The following is a 17,806-nucleotide window of genomic DNA, read 5'->3' on the forward strand; positions in this document are numbered from 1 at the left end:
GCTCTTGCTGCTGCCAGCTGCCTTGGCCGTGGGCACGTTGACTCCTCCTGCACCTGGCTGAGGCAGCAGGAGGTGCTTTGGGGCTTGGCAGCAGCCTGCCACAGCGGCAACAGTCGCGTTAGCTTCTCCTGAAGCAGCAACAGCAGGGCACGGGGTGGGGGTGGGGAGTGTCCTTGTGCCCGGCCACCAGAGCCACACCCTGTGGACAGGGAGAGAGTGCCCCTGCGCCTGACCACAGCAGTGGGGGTCAGTGGTGGCAGTCACCGTAGCGACTGCTCTTGTTGCACCACACACCCTCCTCTACACTTGTGCATGCGCACCCTTTTCTTAGCCTCCTGCATGCGCAAGAGGCTAAGCATGAAGGCCTCCAATGCGGCCTTTTCTGCTGGGGATTTCCGCTACTGTGGGATTTCCGCAGGACTGGCCTGAGGGGTGAGTGAGCTGCGTGGTTGCCCAGGGTGCCAACCTGCAGGGGTTGCTGTGCTGAGCGGGATGGCTTGCTGTTGCTTGAGTGTATCCTCTGCAGTGAGCGGGGGTGGGTGGGGAGCAGAACTAGGGAAAAGCTTTCTCTGCCTAATTTCTCTTACAGTCAGGGGCATTACTACAATCGGACAGAGGGGGTGGTGGGGGGAGCCCCTGAAGGAGAGGGGCCCCTGAAGGAGAAGGGCCCACTGACTGGGTTACGGCATGCCTTTTGCTCTCCCCTTCCTGCCAATCTGAAAAAGGTGGGAGGGGCAGGGGGCCATCTTCACCTTTTATCCTAGAACCCTCTCCAACCTTGCTGTGCCTCTGCTTATGGTAAGAGAAAGAGAGAGCTCGACTGGGGAAAGGATGGAGGGGAAGATTTGGAGAGAGGGAAGAAGGAGTTGCAGAAGACTTGCGAGACTTCAGTGGGATCCTGGAACTGGAGCAGGAGACTACCGTCGGCAGAGCAGCAAATTACTGCGAGGGAGCTCTAGGCCCTATTCAAGGGCATTGCTGGGAATGCCCAGGAACAGTAGAGGCTTTTACACTCCTGAGTTTTGCAGTTCTGCACAACTTGGCCTCTCATCCCTCAACTTGGATTGAGGGATGAGAAGCCATTTATTTGCCCAGGGCGAGTTATCCTAGGGCCAGCCCTAGACTTCCTGATAAGCCATTTCTTCTTCTGGTCTATGTACTGCCCAACAGCTGAAGAACTAATGAACCTAATGGTAAATGTACCACTGGTTGCAAAGCACCACTGTTGCAACTCCTCACAGGATCAGATCTGATGAGCTTAAGTTAACAGGAAGATAGATTTCAGTTGAGCATCACGAGCAACTTCTAAATGGTAAGAGCAGTTTGGCAATGGGCCAGTGATCCTCATCTGTTGCGGATGCTCTTGCTCTGAATTTCCTGCATCAAGCAGAAGAGTTGGCATTCAAGGACCCGTCCAACTCTTTGGGGCTATTCACAGGACTGCACGGGTGGGGATGGGGAGGCAGGGTTCAACCTACTTTACCCCAGATGACCGCTGACAGCTTGGGAGGTGCACAAGCCATGCACCCACATGACCAGCACAGCCAAGAGCAGCGTGGCTGATTCTCCATGCTGCTCCTGGCAGCACTTGTAAACAGAGGCTGAGAGTCGTTGTCCCGGCCTCCATGAATCCCACAGTGCACCTCATGACATATGCAATGCGTTGGAGGATTCCCCCAAGAGACTTGCGCTCTAGGCACCTGTCTCTGTGTGCAGCCAGGCTAGTAGTCGCCTGGCTCGCACACAAGCCCGTAGCCCGGGTAAAGGGAGCACTCACTCCCTTAACCTCACCCAACAGCTGGACTAAGAAGCAGGGGGTTTGTGATATCCTGATTATTGAGAATTCTTAAATGCAGAGATGATAGATGCATTCTGCCTATACACAAGAAGAGCCACCTAATGGTGCATCAGGGAAATGACTTGACTACCAAGCCAGAGGTTGCTGGTTTGAATCCCTGCTGCTATGTTTCCCAAACTATGGGAAACACCTCTATCAGGCAGCAGCGATATAGGAAGATGCTGAAAGGCATCATCTCAGACTGTGAGGGAGAAGGCAACGGTAAACCCCTCCTTTTTCAAGTTTTTATGCTTCGAAATCTCCAACCCAAGATTATTTCTGTAATCACTCAAGGTGTGTCAGGCAGTCCTGCACGGATGAAACTAAACCCAAGCCTTGATATTTTGCCTCCCAATTAAAATTCAACTCAGCAATCTGCATAGCTCAATAGTGAGGCCTTTAACTACTACTACTACTACTACTACTACTACTACTACTACAAATTTTTAATATACCGTTCTTCAACCAAAGTTCTCAAAGCGATTTACATAGAAAAATAAACAATACAGTGTACATAAATAAGATGGTCCCCTGTCCCCAAAGGGCTCACAATCTAAAAAGAAACATAAGGTTGACACCAGAAATAGCCACTAGAAGGATGTTGTGCTGGGGTTGGATAGGGCAAATTGCTTCCCCCCTGCTAAATATAAGAGAATCACCACTTTAAAACGATGCCTCTTTGCTCAGTTAGCAGTTGAAAGAGGAGAGATACAGCTGGCTCAGAATGAGTTGAGACACGCTAGCTTTTTTTCCTATCCAGTCAACGAGTCCTTCCGCCCTTTAGTGAAGCAACCCCTTGATTCAAGGCAACCACATCCTGTTTCAAGGGGAGTGGGAAGGCGAGTGTGGAGCTCTTGTTCTGTTTATATCATACAGCACATGCCTAGTTTGGGCATAGCTTAAGAGGGGAACATTGTGGAATTAGGTGAGAATGAGAGAATAGAGTTCTAAAGTAGCAGAATGAACAGTATCACTGCAGGTGGAGGGTTACAGTTTTAAATGTTACTCTGTGCAAAAAGCTCACTGCATACAGTATACTAGCATGTCAAGTGGTATATAAATAGTTCTTGTATAGTATCTCCCTGATGTGCTAGTTTTTTAGATGCACAGAATTCTGTATTATATGAAGGAGCAATCTAAAATCGTCTCTCTCTCCCAGCCTCAGTCTGAAGTGATACTGTCCAGAATTCTACTCCCTCATTCTGCTGCATGTGCAGACCAGACAAAGCAAGTGTGTGAACTGCAAACTGAGAAAGGCCTAATAATTCTCCTGCGGAGCTCTTCAGGACCAAAGAATCTAGCCCAATCTACATGACAACAAACATATTACCACTTTAATAGTTGCAGTTCCCCCCCACCCCAGGAATCCTGGAAATCATCATGTTCAGAGATGCTGCAAATTCTCTTTTAGAAGCCTACACTCAGTTTTAACAGAGAGTCCAGATGCCATTGTTTTCAAATTGTTGCAGTCTAGTGTTTCCTGTGTGGTCTTCTTCCTTTTTTTGTTCCCCAAGACCTGATTTGTTGCTCTTCCTTAAAAACAAAAATGTAGCAATTGCCTTATATAAGAAAGAGAAAGGTGAAAAAAATGAGATGAAACCAGAAATTAAAGCTCTCCCTCATATTGGAGCAGGAACTGACATCAAGGGACAATTAACAGATTAATCAATTAATCTCCCCAGCCACACTGAATAGGATTAGACCATGACACACTTCAGTCAACCTCCTATATTACCCTCCTTTAAAAAATTACTCTCTGTGTAGCCAGACTTTGCCTTCATGTTTCACATCCACATTGGCCTGACCAGAAATAGCTGTAACCAAATGTTTCACTGATTCATGCTCCATAATCAACTTATAATGATCAGGATGGTGGTGGTGGTGTGTATGTGTGTGTGTGTGTGTGTGTGTGTGTGTGTGTGTGCACATCTTCCCTGCTAACAGAGCAAAGAGGCACCTTTTAAAAGTGGTTATTCTCTTTATTTAGCGGGGAGAGCAATTGGCCTTATCCATCCCCAGCACAGCATCCCTCCAGTGGCTGTTGCTGATGTCTATCTTATATTTCTTTTTTAGATTGTGAGCACTTTGAGGGACAGGCAGCCATTTTATTTACTTACTTACTTACTTATATCTATGTAAACTGCTTTGGGAACATTTGTTGAAAAGCAGTATATAAACATTTGTCATATTCGTATATGAGGGAGAACTGAAGGGGAAGACATTCTGAGGCGCTTCACACGAATGCTGTGAAGCACCTCAATGAGGTCTGTGGGGAGAGCGGGCTTAGCCCGTTTCCCCCGCAGACGATCAGCGGCGGAACCATGAGCAGCGAGATCGACTGCCTGCATGACTGCCGGCTCCATCATGGAGCTGGCGGGGTCTGTGGGGATCGCATGGCCCCTGGAAGTCCCAGGATGCCCTGCACAAGTGCACGGGGCATCCTGGAGAGACCCCCAAGCCCAAGAGGCTGCTTGCAGCCTCCTGGCAGGCGGTCTACTCATGTGTCGCCACACGCCGCGACAACACATGAGCAACGAAATGAGGTTAACAGAGCGCTCACTCTGTTAACCTTATTTAAAGGGAGGGTGTTTTAGTCAGGCTAGCCGCCTTGCGAGCACCGGCCTCGCCTGCAAGCCCAGTGGTTCCCATGATCCACGTAAAGCGAGCTAAGCTCCCTTGGCCCATTTTCCGTTGATCGTGGGAATAGCCTCTGTGTCTGATTGTCTTGTTTGTGCTTTTTGGAGTATGAGGGAAAGTGAGACTAACTTTAATTATCATGTTAAACCAAAGGTTTTTATATTTTCAAATTTCCCCGTTGTTTTTTTTTAAATGTATCTGTAGTAATTATATTCAGTTGTTTTTGTTTGTGGGAAAATATACTGCCCAAGTATATATTTTTATTACAAGTGAGAGTCTGCTAAGCACACCTCTCTGTGGGCTGAGCAGCCAGACTGCAGCAGCAGGGACTTGGGGGCTGGAATGACTGGTAGCAGAATGTAGACATTCCTCTGTATGGCAAGACAGATGGACCATATTCCTTTCAAGGGAGGTGTCTGAGTGGCAGCAGTACTGGTGAATGAGTGAGGCCTGAGCTCTTGTCCTCACTAAGCTGGCATGCTTGTTTTACTGTCTCCCACTTGCGAGCATGGCACTGGCTGCTAGGGATGGGCCCAGACCAGTCCGGAGGCCATTGAAAAGGCCTCCGGACCGGTCCGGACCGGTCCGGACCTGGGTGGTTCGGATTGGGGGTGGGGGGTAGCTTTAAGAGCGGTGGGAGGGTTTACTTACTCCTCCCGCCGCTTTCCGCTGTGGCGCCGTAATCTGCAGAGTAATTGGGGCGGCAGGATACCTCCATCTCTGCCTGCCTGTCGTTCACTCCGAATTACAAGGAAGACAAGGCAGCAGTGCCACCATTGTTCAGTATATTCAGCTGGGCAGAATATCAGACACTATGTTTGTTGTGGGCAAAATACAAAGACTAGCAGCAGGTCCAGTTGTTGATATTTGCCATGCACTGTGATGTTTGTGCCCAAATTTGAGCACAGAACTATAATGGGGATTTCAGATGGGGATTTCAAAGTCTACAAATAGTGAATGTGTTATTTTTTAGAAGACCAAAGCATATAGTCCTCTGTGGATTTTCATTTTTTGGTATAAAGAAGAGGATTAGAATATAAGGACATGTAATTCAAGATAATTTTAGGTTGCTTACATAGGGAGAAATTCTAAAATTCTGTATTTCTGGTATTTTGGGGCCAGCTTTCCCCAAATTTGGATACAAGATAGTGCATATTGCCTATTGCCTCCAAGCAAATTGGAGGACCAGTTTAAATATGATGGCCAATATGCTGTAAATATTTACATTGGAAAATAATCTTTGTCTCCTCACCTTAGGTATCGAAGCATATTCATGCCTCTACAACAGGCCTGCACAACATATGGCCTGGGGGCTGGATTCGGCCCACAGTGACTATTTTGCTGGCCCCCAGCTATCCTGAAGCAACACAGGAGCTGGAAACTGCTTTATAGCACCATCCTGTGCATGCTTTCTCAGAAATAAGCCCCATGGTGTGCCCAGTGAGGCTTACTCCCATGTAAGCATGCATAGCATTGCAGCCTGAAAGCAACAATTTAGGGAGAGGAGAGGACTTGGCATTTGTTTGGGGCTGGCATGCACTCTAGGGGGCCCACTGATTGAGCAGGGACAGGACCTATTCTCTGGTCACTATCCTTGGTTGAAACTATGGGTCCATTGACAAAGGGGAACAGAACCACAAGTAACTAATGGTCTTTTTCATTTTAATGTAATAATGTGCTAAAAATTGACCTCGACCCCTGCACGCCAAGTTATGGATGGTTCTGGCCCACCAGGGCATTTGAGTTGTGCAGCCCTGCCAAACTCTAAGCCAAGGGACATTTGGTTTATGTCCATAAACTCTTAAGGAGACTTATATACTGCCTTTCTGCCAATGCACCTAAGCAGGCACGGGCCGTGAACACACCTCCGGGGGCAGGGGGCAGTGGGCGGCTTCTTTAAGGTAAACAGAGCCGGTGCGCCATGCTGCCCAGCAGCCCCCACGGCGTGGAATCGCCTCTACCACTCACCTGGCCACTGGCGGGGGCTCACCTCCATGGGAGCCAAGTAAGTGGCAGAAGCGATTCCCCACCGTGGGGGCTGCTGGGCTACACTTAAAGAAGCCGCCCACTGCCCCCCCCCCCGGAGGCACGTTCACGGCCCGTGCCTGCATCTAAGGTGATCCACAATAAATGGTTTACAACTTAACTGCCCCATTATAAAAAGGAGAAAGGGGGCACAGGCAAATCAGTAAATTCAGATACTGGGGATACGGCATGAGACAGTTCTGGGAGCCGAATGGGAATTGGCCTTATCCAGGCCACGGGAGGGGGCCTCACCTGTACCTCTGATGCAGCCAGGTGGAATGGCTGCTGGTAGAACTGATGCCACAGAAGAGGTTGGAGACTGGAGAAGTGGCTGCAGCAACTCTGGGGATTTTTGGGTGGTTGGTGGAGCTGACTTCAAAGCCTCTTACAACGATTGGCTGGACAGCAGTGATGTTGCATTGAGGCTGAACTGCATTGAGGATGTCACAGACAGGATCAGTGCAGGCAAAAGACTGAAAAACAGGACCCCGAGGAAAGGGTAAGGGGTGAAAGAGCAGGCCTGGGTTAAAGAAGCATTTAGGCAAGGGTGGGAAGAGGAAGCAATGAGTTCACGTGTGCACACCAGATACAGGGGAACCATTTTGAGACAGCAGGAGCCAGTCTTCCCCACTCCATCTTTCAGACCACATGTGGTTATGGTTGTTATACATAAGTACTCTTCGTATTGGGGTTTGTGATTTAGCAAAGCACCAAGGAAAGCACCAAATTTAGCAAAGCACCAAGGAAGCTACCACTCCAGTTACAGAGTGCAGAGTTTCGTTATTGCAGCTATTTAAGTAACATTCATGGAGATCACTATAGAGTCTAAGCTAAATAGGTTTATTAGTGAATTACATTTGGGATAGGAAAGACCGATCCTATCTATCAGCTGCATAATGGGGAGGGAAGGAGGGAGGGAGAGATGTTTCCATCTTCTCTCTAGGAGGAAAGGAAGAGGACTGACTCTCTACAGGAAGTACCAGAGGAGTCAAGGCAGGGGTCATAGAGCAGAGCAAAGCAGGGACAGGTAAGGAGACCTCCACTAGCTACCTCTGCTCCCAATGCCCCTAGTGGTCATTTGGATAGTTGGTGCCAAAGGTCAATGCACTTCAGCTCCATCTCCAACACTTAGTACTGCTTTTCAACCAAAAAAAATTTATCAAAGCAGTTTATATAGATAAGGAATGAGAAGATGGTATCTGTCTCAAAGGGGCTCACAGTCTAAGAAGAAGCACAACTGAGGCACCGGCAACAGCCAGCCACTGGAGGGATGCTATGCAGGATTCAGTAGGGACTGTTGCTCTCCCCTTCCCAAATACAAGAGAACCACCACTTTGAAAGATGCCTCTTTGCCCATTTAGTAAGGGCAAATTATTCCTAAGGATCATATATCTCTGGTTATTATGAAATACCCACATCAAATGCTCTGATAAATGCACTGCTCTTTGCAATTTAATCTTGAATAGATCCAAGAGCAGACCTTTGAAATTTGAGGTGAATTTTATCCTCCCTGTAGAAATCTTCTTGCCCCTCTCTACAGAAAGCTAAAATGACACCCCTGACCACGAATGGAGAAGGCAGCCAGCCAAGAGAAGTGGGCAGGAGGGAAGCTGGGAAAATAATCTAAGCAAGCATTCTCCATGTGAATAAGTGGGAGATGTGAGGACTAGGAGGAGGAATATGAGAGCATAGCTACTCTATAAACCTGTATCGTGTTTGTACTGCTATAATGGCTTCACTCAGTTAATTCTTGGAAATGCAGCCAGGTTTGCTGCTGAGATTGAGAATTACCTGTTATTGCTCTTTAGCCGCCTCTCACAGCATTCTCTGGGAAGTGAGAATGACTCTTAAACCAATTTAAGTCCCTGGCATGGACATGCTCAGGACTTTGTGTGTGATTGGAGCCTTCACTGTCTAGTATCATTATTGTGTTGCATTTGTGATTCTGTGGCAAACCATGAACCAGATGCTTGCATATGCACATATAGGCTGCAACCTGATTAAGAAATTGTAATTGATTCATCATGTGAATTTTAGTTGATTAATCTATTGATTAAATTTGCACATGTGTAAAACCAATATTTCTGAAGCAGAGATTTGTGCCACATTCTGCTCCAGGGTACAAATAACCAATGATTTGACTGGCAGTGATTAGGATTGTCAAATCTTGACATCAGAAGTTCTCATACTTTGGCAGAGCCAGAAGGTAGTGGAATTCAGAGCAGGTCCATCGATGGAGTCGGGCAGGGATGAAGGCTGAGCCCAGCAGTTTTTGCCAAATCTCCAGATGGAGCTCAGTATTTGGGGGGTGGTGCTAGAGACAGAATGTAAAATTACCAAGGTGGGCTCCAGGGCTGTTCCCAGATGGCTATTTTACTCTGTTTCACCACAGGAAGGGCAGGTGTGCTTTCACACATCAGACAGATTTATGTTGCAGTCCGTGCAAAATATCATCAAGCACTCCATACACAATTCTGGATTTTCCCTGCTCATTGGAGCTTAGCCCACATTATCTCCATCTAAAAAATTCCACTTTTTACAGCGGCTTTTTGGGATACTTCGATATATCCAATATACACCAATGTTTCTTCTGAGATGTATGGAGGAGCCATGCTGATAGAGCACCTTTTCTTAAAGACTCGCTTTAAAAAAACCAAAAAAGCCTTTTGCTTGATGATCTTGTGGAACATTGTTCTATGCATCTGCATGGTGCATTTTTGTTTTACATTTTAATAACATTTATCTTTATTTTTCCTTTTGAAAAGCCTCCTGACTCTCTTTGACTCCCAATGCTACTTTATGGTGAACATAAGAATATAAGTAGGCTTTTCTTAAAGCCTCACTTTTTTCTTTCCTTTCCTTTTCAAAACATTTGCTTGGTGACCTTGCACAACACCCTATGCACCTGCATGTGGCAGGTGCATAGGATGTTCCACATGTTCACCAAGCAAATGTTTTTTTAAAAGAAAATAGCAAAAAGCAAGGCTGTAAGAAAAGCTGACTTATGTTCTTACGTTCACCATAAAGTACCACTGGGAATGGTACACCCTGCTACACAGATGAACAGTACAAAGTATGAATGGTGCACAGAAAAGAATTGGAAGGAACCAACAGGAATCCTATTAAAGCAGCCCTATGTGAATGGCCCCAGGTTTCTTCATATTATCTTTATTGAGCTTACAAGTGGCTAATATATTACCTCATCACTTGCTCTGCTTTACCACACCCAATTCCATGGTTAAGCCCGCCATCTGGGAAAGGTCCAGGTTTCAAACTGCCCTCCATGGGCCCCCTTCTTCCAGGGTGGACCCCAAGAGAGTCATTCCTCCTCCTCCACCACCACCAAAGACTATGAGCACTGAGGTGGTCTCAGAAATCAGCAATGCCAGTCCCTAACATTGCCCCCTGAACAGCATAAAACCCATCTTCCTAAATAAAAATAATAATGACGATGATGATTAAAGCCTTGCCCTCTTGAGGAGTAATAATAATTAATTATTGAATAACAATTATTATTCAAGAACTGTGCCTTGCCCTTTGCTTTTCTGGCAACTGCCACAAAAGCAAAGAGCACGGCTTGGATGTTTTCTTTTTGTCTTGTCAGATGATAGCCCTCTCAGTGGCGCAGGACCTCTGTAATCCTAGCTTTGGGCTGGATTCAGCCCCACACAAAGCAAGCATTTTCTCTTCACCCAACCCCTTCAGAGCTCTTCCCGCTGCTGTGTCTGTCGTAATGTCCTGAATGAGAACTTTGGCCCAGAATGTAGGTGACCAGTGGAAAAGCACTTTGCGGTATATTTGAAAAAGAGAGGGTGAAGGACAGTTGAACTGTTCTCTTCAAGGGAGAGTTGAGAAACAGAGAGTAAGTTGGGGTTGCCAGTCACTGGTCCTTGGCCTGCCCAGCTGGGTTTTGTTCTGCTTTTGCCCATTTTTTTCAGACAAGTTATTTTCCTCTGCAATTTCCCCCCTCTGTCCAGATAATTTATTTGTAGGGGGGTTTCCCCTCCTTTGCATGTGTGCTGCTGGGCTTGTAGGAGGAAGGCTAGGCCTAGAGGTAGAAAGTTGTTTTGTGTGTGAGTAATGAAATTTAAAATGGCCACTGCAAGGCATCTTTCAGTTGCTGCTGAGGAGTATACTGGAGGTGGCTGGGCTCACTCGTTTTTCCATGGAGCCCACTCCTTCGCCCACTAGGCCTCTCCCAGGTATTAGAAGGGTGGGCAGCTCTGGGCTAAGAAGACAAGGTACTGCCAGCTCTAGGACTAAAAATAAGTTTGTTGGTCAGCTTACCCCACTAGAAATGAGTGAAAGGCCCACACTTGAGATAAATGACCTCAGAACAATAATACGTCTGCTGGTCACTTCCAGACTTGACTACTGCAATGCGCTCTATGTGGGGCTGCCTTTGTACATTATCTGGAAATTGCAGTTGGTCCAGAATGCGGCAGCCAGGTTGTTCTCTGGGTCATCTCGGAGAGACCATATCACACCTATCTTAAAAGATATACACTGGTTGCCGATAAGTTTCCAGGCAAAATACATGGTCTTGTTTATAACCTATAAAGCCCTAAACAGCTTGGGCCCTGGGTATTTAAGAGAATGTCTTCTTTGCAATGAGCCCCATCGCCCACTGAGATCATCTGAAGAGGTTTGTCTTCAGTTGACACTGGCTTGTCTGGTGGCTACTCAGGGATGGACCTTCTCTGTTGTTGCCCGAGTCTTTGGAATGCACTCCCTGCTGAAATAAGAGCCTCCCCATCTCTGACAACTTTTTAAAAGTCTCTAAAGACTCATTTGTTCATCCAGGCTTTTAATTAGATACTGTTTTAATAGTCTGGTGATGTTTAATAGTTTTAACATTGTTTTAAGTTTTAAATGGTTATAATGTTTAACCTTTTTACTTGTTTTTACTGTTTTGTTCTAAACTGCCCAGAGACTTGTGTTTTGGGCGGTATATAAATGTGGTAAATAAATAAATATCCCACTCTGTTCCATGGCCTCAGAGCGGTTTATAGCATTTTTTCTAAAATGTTGATAGATCTGTCCCCAAAGGGCTTACAGCCTTGAGGAGGGAAAATAGGATAACCTTTCCTTCAAGAAAGCTTAGTTACACCTAAAGAGGTCTGTTGCTCCTTGCCATATCAGCAGATCAGAGTGTTGCACCTTTGTTGCTGCAAGTGTATGAGCAACATTATGTACAGGAAACATATACCTGTACTATGACTGTGCTTGTGCCCGATTTTTGATGATTCACTGGCAACATAATCACAAATGACTTATTTATAGGTTAATAATGGGCCAGGTGACCTTTGGGCCAGATAGACTGGTGGAAAGGGCAGCGTGCTCTCTGCCTCCTTTATGCCTCAGATTGGTCATTACACAGCCCATCCTATGGTTATTCAGCTTTAAATCCCATTTAATTCAGTGGAACTTAAAGGTGAAGTGTGCCATCAAGTCGATTTCGACTCCTGGTGCCCACAGAGCCCTGTGGTTTTCTTTGGTAGAATACAGGAAGGGTTTACCATTGCCTCCTCCCGCGCAGAATGAGATTATGCCTTTCAGCATCTTCCTATATCGCTGCTGCCCGAGATAGTACCAGTGGGGATTTGAACTGGCAACCTTCTGCTTGTTAGTCAAGCATTTCCCCACTGCGCCACTTAAGGTGACTTACTCCTAAGTAAATATGAACATAGGATTGTAGCCTTACAGCCTCGTAAGTCCCAGTGGATTCAACAGGACTTACTGCTAAGTAGGTAAAGTATGCAGAGGATTGCAGCCTTAGTTTCCTAATATCAGCCCCAAACCAGAGAAAGTTGCTCTTACATTGGAAGTGCAACTGATGCTGAAATCCTTTCCAGTTACAGGGGACTATGCCAGTTTGAACTCTGCGGGAATTATGAATTGTTATGAGTTAACATACATCCATGATAGGACTGAGCTGCAATCATATCTGTGGGTACTTGGACATAAGTCCATAAGCTTCAGTAGGACATACTTAGTAAGCTGATGAAACACAATGAGTCTTGCTTCTGTGTAAAGATGCAAAGGATGGGATGGAAGCTTCCCTCATAGGAACATAGGAAGCTGCCATATACTGAGTCAGACCATTGGTCTATCTAGCTCAGCATTGTCTACACAGACTGGCAGTGGCTTCTCCAAGGTTGCAGGCAGGAATCTCTCTCAGCCCTATCTTGGAGAAGCCAGGGAGGCTGGAACCTTCTTGGAACCTTCTGCTCTTCCCAGAGCAGCTCCATCCCCCGAGGGGAATATCTTACAGTGCTCATACATCAAGTCTCCCATTCAGATGCAACCAGGGCAGACCCTGCTTAGCTATGGGGACAAGTCATGCTTGCTACCACAAGACCAGGTCTCCCCCGGGGAGACCAGCACTCCTCTTAGGGCTAATGGCAACATCGGGGGCATCGTTTTCATGGAGTGATGGGAAAGGGCTAAATACTCCTCTCTGTATGCCATGGTCCTGATCCTGACCACCACCTCACATAGCTATTATTTGAGTTTTTAAAAATATAAATAAATGGAGGATCAAACTAGGCATTTAGTTTGGTCATTTTTCAGTGCGAAGACAGACATCCTATTTAGAGAAGCCATGGAGTGTTCTTGACCTGTAGTGTGAGCCTGTCTTCTCCCTGGCTTTTCACTTTTTCCTGAGAGCCACATTTTTTCTGCAGCAGAACACTGGATCAGTTGTCACACATGCCCCTGCCCTCTGTTTCAGGCTGCCTCTTTGAAAATAATAACTTCAGTGCCCCATGCATGTTTGTTATCTGTTTATCCATTCATTTTTCATCTTCTTAATTCTTTTAAATGAAAACATTTTTAAAAGAGTTGCAGAACTGCTCCTAGGAGTAAGCAGGAGGTGTGTAGGTGACATCTTGTGCACCAGCTAATTGGTGCTGTCTAAAGTAAAAATATGCCATCGAGTTGGTGTTGACTCCTGGCGCCCACAGAGCCCTGTGGTTGTCTTTGGTAGAATACAGGAGGGGTTTACCATTGCCTCCACCTGCTCAGTATGAGATGATACCTTTCAGCATCTTCCTGTATCACTGCTGCCTGATATAGGTGTTTCCCATAGTCTGGGGGGAAATACCAGCAGGGATTAGAACCAGCAACCTCTGGCTTGCTAATCAAGTCATTTCCCCACTGCGCCATTAGGTGGCTTTAGTGCTTTCTACAGCCTGTTTTTTCTGGAAACTCGCAGTACACCCTAGAGCGTGAAAGATGAATTTGTATTGAATGTGTGAGAATAATTCTAAATCCGCCCTGCTGCTCTACAAATCTGATATCTGCGTCATCATCCTTGATTTGAGTATTCACTTGGCCCCAATGAAGTTGGAGCATGTCCACATTGTTAATTATTCAGCAGTTTCCAGTACATTTCAGTCTGGTAATGAAGGCAAGGCCCTGTGTAATTTTATATGACAATAAGGGCCAGAATGTAGAATGCATGGTTAGATTCAGTATTTTATTGTTTGAACAAGCCTCACTGAAATTGCTTTTTAATCCCATTTTTCCTTTCCAGATATCAACAGCCAAGTGAGAGGGACTGAAAACAAGAAACGCTACAGTGAGATTTTCCGGAGTCTGGATGCCCTCGAAATTTCAATTGGAAATGCGTATGTATCTAGGAATGATTTCAGGGTGTTCCTTGCAACACAGTTCACACCACTCGTTTTCTCCATGCCGTTGTGTACATGTGTTCGTTCACGACTGCGTAAAGATAGGTGAATGTGAACTACGTGGTACATTCCATGGGCTGATAGCTGTCACCGTGGATTGTGACTGCTGGTGCAGTGCAGCTGCAGTCACTGAAATGCCTTAGAGTTGCCACCCATTCAAAATTGTACTGACATGTCCAAAATACTGTCCTGTTGGCCAGAACTAGAGGACGCAAAGTCAAAAGAAATTTGAACTGAACTGTTGTTGACATCAGGGCGATCTGTACTAAGGTGTTGTAGCTTCATTCCTAAATGTAATGCGTATGTGTGCACTTTGCATGTTGTAAATGCAAAGGCCCTGTGCTGCCATATACAGCTCTGCCCTTAATAAGAGGTTTAGGGAAGGGGCTGGTACTGTTCTGTATGGTGAGAGTGAAGGAATGTGTCAGGGCGAACTGGCCCTTGTATTTATTATTATTATTATTATTATTATTATTACATTTATATCCCGCTCTTCCTCCAAGGAGCCCAGAGCGGTGTACTACATCCTTGAGTTTCTCTTTCACAACAATCCTGTGAAGTAGGTTAGGCTGAGAGAGAAGTGACTGGCCCAGAGTCACCCAGCTAGTTTCATGGCTGAATGGGGATTTGAACCCGGGTCTCCCCGGTCCTAGTCTAGCACTCTAACCACTACACCACGCTGGCTCTCTTATTTGTTAATTAGCAAAGTCTTTAATGTATGTAGTTGCTCTTTCCCTTAACATGTATTGCTCTTTTGAATGCTTTTTGACCTGGCCAGCTAAACTGAATACAAATGTTTGCCATTAAGTATTAAAATTTGTGATGTGTAGGGGGTATAGTGTAGAGAGGAGCACCTTAACACCAGTTTGCTACTGGAACACCCATCTGCAAAAAGAAAACAGAAAACTCCATTCTGTCATGTCCCTGACTTTTACTAGTGGTGCATCAGGAATTGTGCACATCCCAAGAGACAGTGTCTGTTTACTGGAAGAGCAGATCACAGATTCACTGGTGAAAGATCTGCCGATGGACCCTGTTTTTGACCTCAGGAATGCTTACTCATTAAGTGAAAAGCTTGAGCCCTATGGGGAATTCATGCAGCAGCTGCCCAGCACACCATACTCCCCCATAATTCTTTACTTCAGGCTCTAAGAGACCCACCTGGAGGCTCCCAAGTGCCATAGGAGTGCAAGGCTCTCAAACAGGCCTGCTCAACTTTGGCCCCCGCAGCTGTTTTTGGACTACAACTCCTGTAATCTGTTTGGCCTGGCCTTCCAAGGTTTTTAAATAGTTGCAAATGGTTTTAATATTGTAACCTGGTTTTTCAGGGTTTTTAAATTGTTCTGATTGTTTAATTGTTGTTTTATGATGTTTTAATTGTTAATTGTTGTTGTTTTACGCTGTTTCATAATTTCTGTTTTAATTGTTAACTGATTTTAATGGTTTTGTTTTCTAATTGTAAACTGCCCTGAGCCATTCTGGAAGGCTGATATAAAAATTGAATAAATAACTAAATAAATGGCCAATAGCCAAGGATTATGGGAGTTGTAGGCCAACATCTGCAGGAGGGCCAACGTTGAACTGCCCTGCTCTAAAACAAAGCTGTAGCCCCTTTAAGCCCTGCCCTCTGTCTCTGCTGAAGGGCAGGGACTGAGGGATCTCAGACATGAGGCATCAGTTAGGCTCTTTAGCTTGTCAGAATAAGTCGTGTGCTGCTCCTTGGAACTGTCCATGGTCTGTTGTAATGATCTTCACTATTTTTCAAGTTGGGCAAAAAGCAAACAACAAAAAACCACCTTCCAAGTGAGAGCCATTTCCCACAGTGCTGACTTCCACGCAGTACTGCAATTTCCCCAGTGCCCCCATGGGGGAGGGGGGCTGCTATAAGAGAAATGAAGCCCTATCAAGCTCCTGTGCTATCTTGGAAGGCCCATACAAAGTACACTTCCCAGGGCTCCATGCACACACGATGGTGTTGGGGCTCAAAAAGGTTCTGTTTCCCTCAAAGGAGTTCCACCAGTGCTGAGCAAAGTGTGGCACCATATGGTGGGAACTGTTGCTCCCGTGCAGTGCCCGGAGGGCTATGTGGAGTATTCATTCTTGTCCGAAGCATCACACAGGCCTAATAATCCATTAGTCAAGGGACTGCATTTAGGGTCAAAGTGAACCACCACTGGCTCCCCGGCCTTGCAGTGAAGAACACAGGTCTAGTGTAGGGGTTCCCAACCTGTGGTACTCCAGATATTTTCTGAACTACAACTTTCACCATCCCCGGTCACAATAAATTGTAGCTGGGGGTGATTGGAGTTGTAGTTCAGCAACATCTGGTGTACCACAGGTTGGGAACCCCTGATCTAGTGCTTTGGTTCCTGTATCTAACTAGAGAGTCTGGGCCCAACTACAAGTAATGTTTAATGCATCAGCCCTGGTGGACTTATTTTTTTCTGTAGTCAACAGCAACTGCAGGGGCTCTAATCTGGATTGAGATCATAACAAGGGAGGAGAGGGCTTTAACTCCCCCCCTGGCTATGATCTCCATCCAGATTAGAGCCTCTGTTAACCCTTTGCCTCTATCACAATGCCAATTCAAATCCACACACTCCAAAGCTGCTATTTGCTGCAGGAGGAAAACACTCTCCAAGCAATCTGCTTTTTAGCTGTCAACTACAAGCTTCTGCTCTTCATACTGGTGCTCTGCCCATAGGCCTAAACGAGCTTTAGTGAGTGTGCCCAGTACCCTCAGAGCCCAAGCAGCCTATCAAAGCAGCATGCACAGGAGTCCCTGGCCATCTCACATCCAGGAACTGGTCAAGCTGAGACCTGCTTAGTGTTAAGAATCATGTGTTCAAAGAACTGGGGATGTGCTTGAGTAAGTGGAGAGTAATAATGTCAGGATTAACTACAGTATATGGGCAAATCAAAGGAAATAGTTGTTATGTATCCTTTTGTGGAGACAGTATCAGCTAAAATCATCGTGGGGGAAATCACAAACACAATCCTAAATACTGCTGTCGCTTGTTGGATTTGCTTGAAGCTGCTGAGCAAATTAGGAAGAATTTGCTTCAGGAAATAATAACAAGACTTCGGGAACAGTGTTCCCTCTAACAGGTATTCCCAAATATTGTGGATGACAACTCCCATAATCCCCAACCAAAAGCCATTGCGGCTGTGGATTCTGGGAGTTGTAGTCAACAACATCTGGGAATCCCTGTTAGAGAGAATACTGTTCTGGAGTTTTATGCAGCTTCTTAGTTACTAAACCAGACCTTCTCTGGCAGGCCTACATTGGAGACTTGGTCTTAGCTTGCGGAAACCTTTGTTCTTCTTGGTGTTCTGCCACTGAAGATCTCTATATCCAAGACATTCAGGGCTTGAGTTGGAAGAATCCAAATGGTGTCCTTTTTCAGTGATGGAAAAAAGTAGTAAGAAATTAAATAACTGAACACCTATTGGTTTTTAACAGCACCCCAAATCCACTGCCTTGGGCAGCTGCCTCCCTGCATAATGGTGGGGCCTTCTTGGCACTGTTCAGCCATGACAGACAAACATCTGTTCTATTCCAATCATCCGTCTTCGGGTGCCACCATCTGGTGGCGACCTGGGATAGGGCCTT

The 17,806-nt window shown here is 45.9% G+C and overlaps 1 protein-coding gene across 1 annotated transcript in view; it reads left to right on the top strand.

Annotated features, from left to right (window-relative positions):
- The window catches only part of GMIP (GEM interacting protein), a 124,354-nt gene that overhangs the window by 55,280 nt on the left and 51,268 nt on the right, over positions 1–17,806 (top strand). The window contains exon 3 of the mRNA XM_053293184.1: positions 14,037–14,130. Coding sequence (XP_053149159.1) covers positions 14,037–14,130 — 94 coding nt within the window. The remainder of the gene's footprint in view (positions 1–14,036; positions 14,131–17,806) is intronic.

This window comes from Hemicordylus capensis, chromosome 2 (genome assembly GCF_027244095.1).
Source record: "Hemicordylus capensis ecotype Gifberg chromosome 2, rHemCap1.1.pri, whole genome shotgun sequence".
Classification (NCBI taxonomy): domain Eukaryota; kingdom Metazoa; phylum Chordata; class Lepidosauria; order Squamata; family Cordylidae; genus Hemicordylus; species Hemicordylus capensis.